We start from the raw sequence: 2,571 nt of genomic DNA, 5'->3' as shown, positions 1-2,571 counted from the left end.
GGATGTGAGAGTTGGACTGTGAAGAAAGCTGAGAGCCGAAGAATTGATGCTTTTGAACTGTGGTGTTGGAGAAGACTCTTGAGAGTCCCTTGGGCTGCAAGGAGATCCAACAAGCCCATCCTAAAGGAGATCAATCCTGTGTGTTCATTGGAAGGACTGATGCTAAAGCTGAAACTCCAATACTTTGGCCACCTCATGCAAAGAGTTGTCTTATTGGAAAAGACTCTGATGCTGGGAGGGATTGAGGCAGGAGGAGAAGGGGATGACAGAGGATGAGATGGCTGAATGGCATCACTGACTCAATGCACATGAGTTTGATTGAACTCCAGGAGTTGTTGATGAACAGGGAGGCCTGGTGTGCTGGGATTCATGTGGTCACAAGGAGTTGGATACAACTGAGTGACTGAACTGAACTGACATTAAAAGGTAATATTTTCTGGGGACTTCTAGATCAATCTAAACTTGAAGAAAAATACAAAATTTTTCATATTATCTTCCATTTATATTTTGTCACCTGTGATCAGTTTCTTACCCCATAACATTCTCATGGCATTTTTCACTTCTGTATTCCTTAGTGAGTAAGTCAGGGGGTTGATCAAAGGTGTTCCAACTGTATAAAACACAGCTATCATCTTATCCATGGGGAAGGTAGTTGCAGGACATGTGTAGATAAATATGCAAGGACCAAAGAACAAGATGACCACGATGATGTGGGAGATGCAGGTGGATAGGGCTTTCTTCCTCCCTTCAGCACTGTGGTTTCTCAGAGAATGCAAGATGATAGCATAGGAGAACATCAGCATGACAAAACTCACTGTACAGATAGCCCCACTGTTGGACACCAAGAGTAGGTTGGTCGCATAAGTGTCTGTACAGGCAAGTTTCAACAAAGGCTGCAAGTCACAAAAATAGTGATCTATCACATTGGGACCGCAGAAAGGCAGACTCAAGGCTAGAAGAATCTGAGCTGAAGAATGAACGCAAGACCCTACCCAGGCCACAGTCACCAAGACACCACAGACTCGATGGCTCATGAGGGTTATGTATCGAAGGGGCTTACAGATGGCCACATAGCGGTCAACAGCCATGAGAATAAGGATGAAGATCTCTAGGCAACCAAAAAAATGTGATGCAAAGACTTGGATCATGCACTCATTGAAGGAGATTGTGCTCTTTTCCCTAAGGGCATCGACAATCACTCTAAGGGCTATGGAAGTTGAGAGAAAGGTATCAGATAAAGATAAGTGGAAAAGGAAGAAATACATTGGACTCCCAAGTGTCCTGCTGGTCTTGATGGTGGAAATAATCAGGAAGTTACCCAGTAACATCCCCAGATATAAAAACAAGAAAGTGACAAACACTATTTTCTTCCTAACAGGATCCTGTGATAACCCAAGTAGAATGAACTCAGTCACATTATTGTTCAGCTTCATGATTTCATGAATGAGATGAGGGATGAATGTGAAATGGATTATCTGCAAAAAAATAAATCAATATATGGTGCAATATATTATATGATGGAATATTTTAAGTAAAACAACATTTGCTTATCAGGTATATTCTTTACAATAATTTATGTTTGTTTCTTAATAATAACATCTGTTCTTCAATTTGTAATGACCATTTCATAGGGTCATTATGAGTCTCATATAAACTTGTGAATGTTAAACTTTCTAATAAGACTCTTTAAATACAATCCCTTGTTAGACTGGACATGATTATGATTAGTTTTATGAATATATGTAATATATGGCTCCATTTTATTATTTCCTTTGTCATTTTTTGGCCATATTCAATATATTCAGAATCCCAAGTATTGCGCATCAGTCATTATTTAGGGTATATTTGACTGCCCATGGTGGTTTATGACAGAAAGTCATACATCATCCTTAGCACCTTAAAGAATATCTTGTTCATACATACCCTTATACTTTTTCCTTTATTATACATATTGATTTTAAAAGTAGCACAAACTGTCTTCTAGATACCCTAGTTTGAAAAGAGAAAAGACATATTACTTTAAATAATCTGTTTCAACGTCCAAGCACATTTATATTTAGTCCTTGATGTATACGATGAACAGAGTGAATGATCTCTGTTATTTGATAATATTTCAAAAATACCCATTACTCTTTTTTCATTCTCCAGTCTTGGAAAAGTACATTTTAAGCACTCATATTTCCTGAAGTTACATTTCAAAATGACTTCCTGAAGTTAAATTTCTAAATGAAAGAGAATTTATTAATTAATAGCTTAGGTTTTAAAAATTCAAGCTTTTACCTAAGCTTGTTAAACCTGAGGTGGTTTTCTTTTATTGGAGGATGTCACCTGGCAGTTGGTCTAGGACCTGATCATGGTTATATTCCCAGTAGAGATTGTATTCTCAGGTACCTGAAAATCTCACATTGCTGGAAAAGCAGGAAAACAGAAGAGGAAGGGTAATGTAATTTTCCAAAAGAGTCATAATAAATAACAACTGACTTCTTCATTCAGTTTGTTTTTGTCCTGGCAAATAATTATTCAATGTAAAATGTCCCTTCTTTGGATGAAGATTTCTGTTTTCACATTTTA

At 37.4% G+C, this 2,571-nt stretch overlaps 1 protein-coding gene across 1 annotated transcript; it reads right to left on the bottom strand.

Moving 5' to 3' along the window:
• Positions 1-500: 500 nt before the first annotated feature.
• Positions 501-1,433, bottom strand: LOC147357238 (olfactory receptor 4C16-like). The gene has a single exon (XM_086341931.1). It carries the CDS (start codon positions 1,431-1,433, stop codon positions 501-503), a length of 933 nt encoding a protein of 310 aa, XP_086198057.1.
• Positions 1,434-2,571: the final 1,138 nt, after the last annotated feature.

This window comes from Bos grunniens, chromosome 15, assembly GCF_055505025.1.
Source record: "Bos grunniens cultivar Pamir isolate PY7600 chromosome 15, Bosgru_T2T1.0, whole genome shotgun sequence".
NCBI classification, from domain to species: domain Eukaryota; kingdom Metazoa; phylum Chordata; class Mammalia; order Artiodactyla; family Bovidae; genus Bos; species Bos grunniens.
This window is presented reverse-complemented; position numbering and strand designations above follow the sequence as displayed.

Coding starts and splice junctions, on each gene's coding strand:
- LOC147357238 (XM_086341931.1), bottom strand. CDS start 1,433: ATGAAGCTGAACAATAATGTGACTGAGTTCATTCTACTTGGGTTATCA.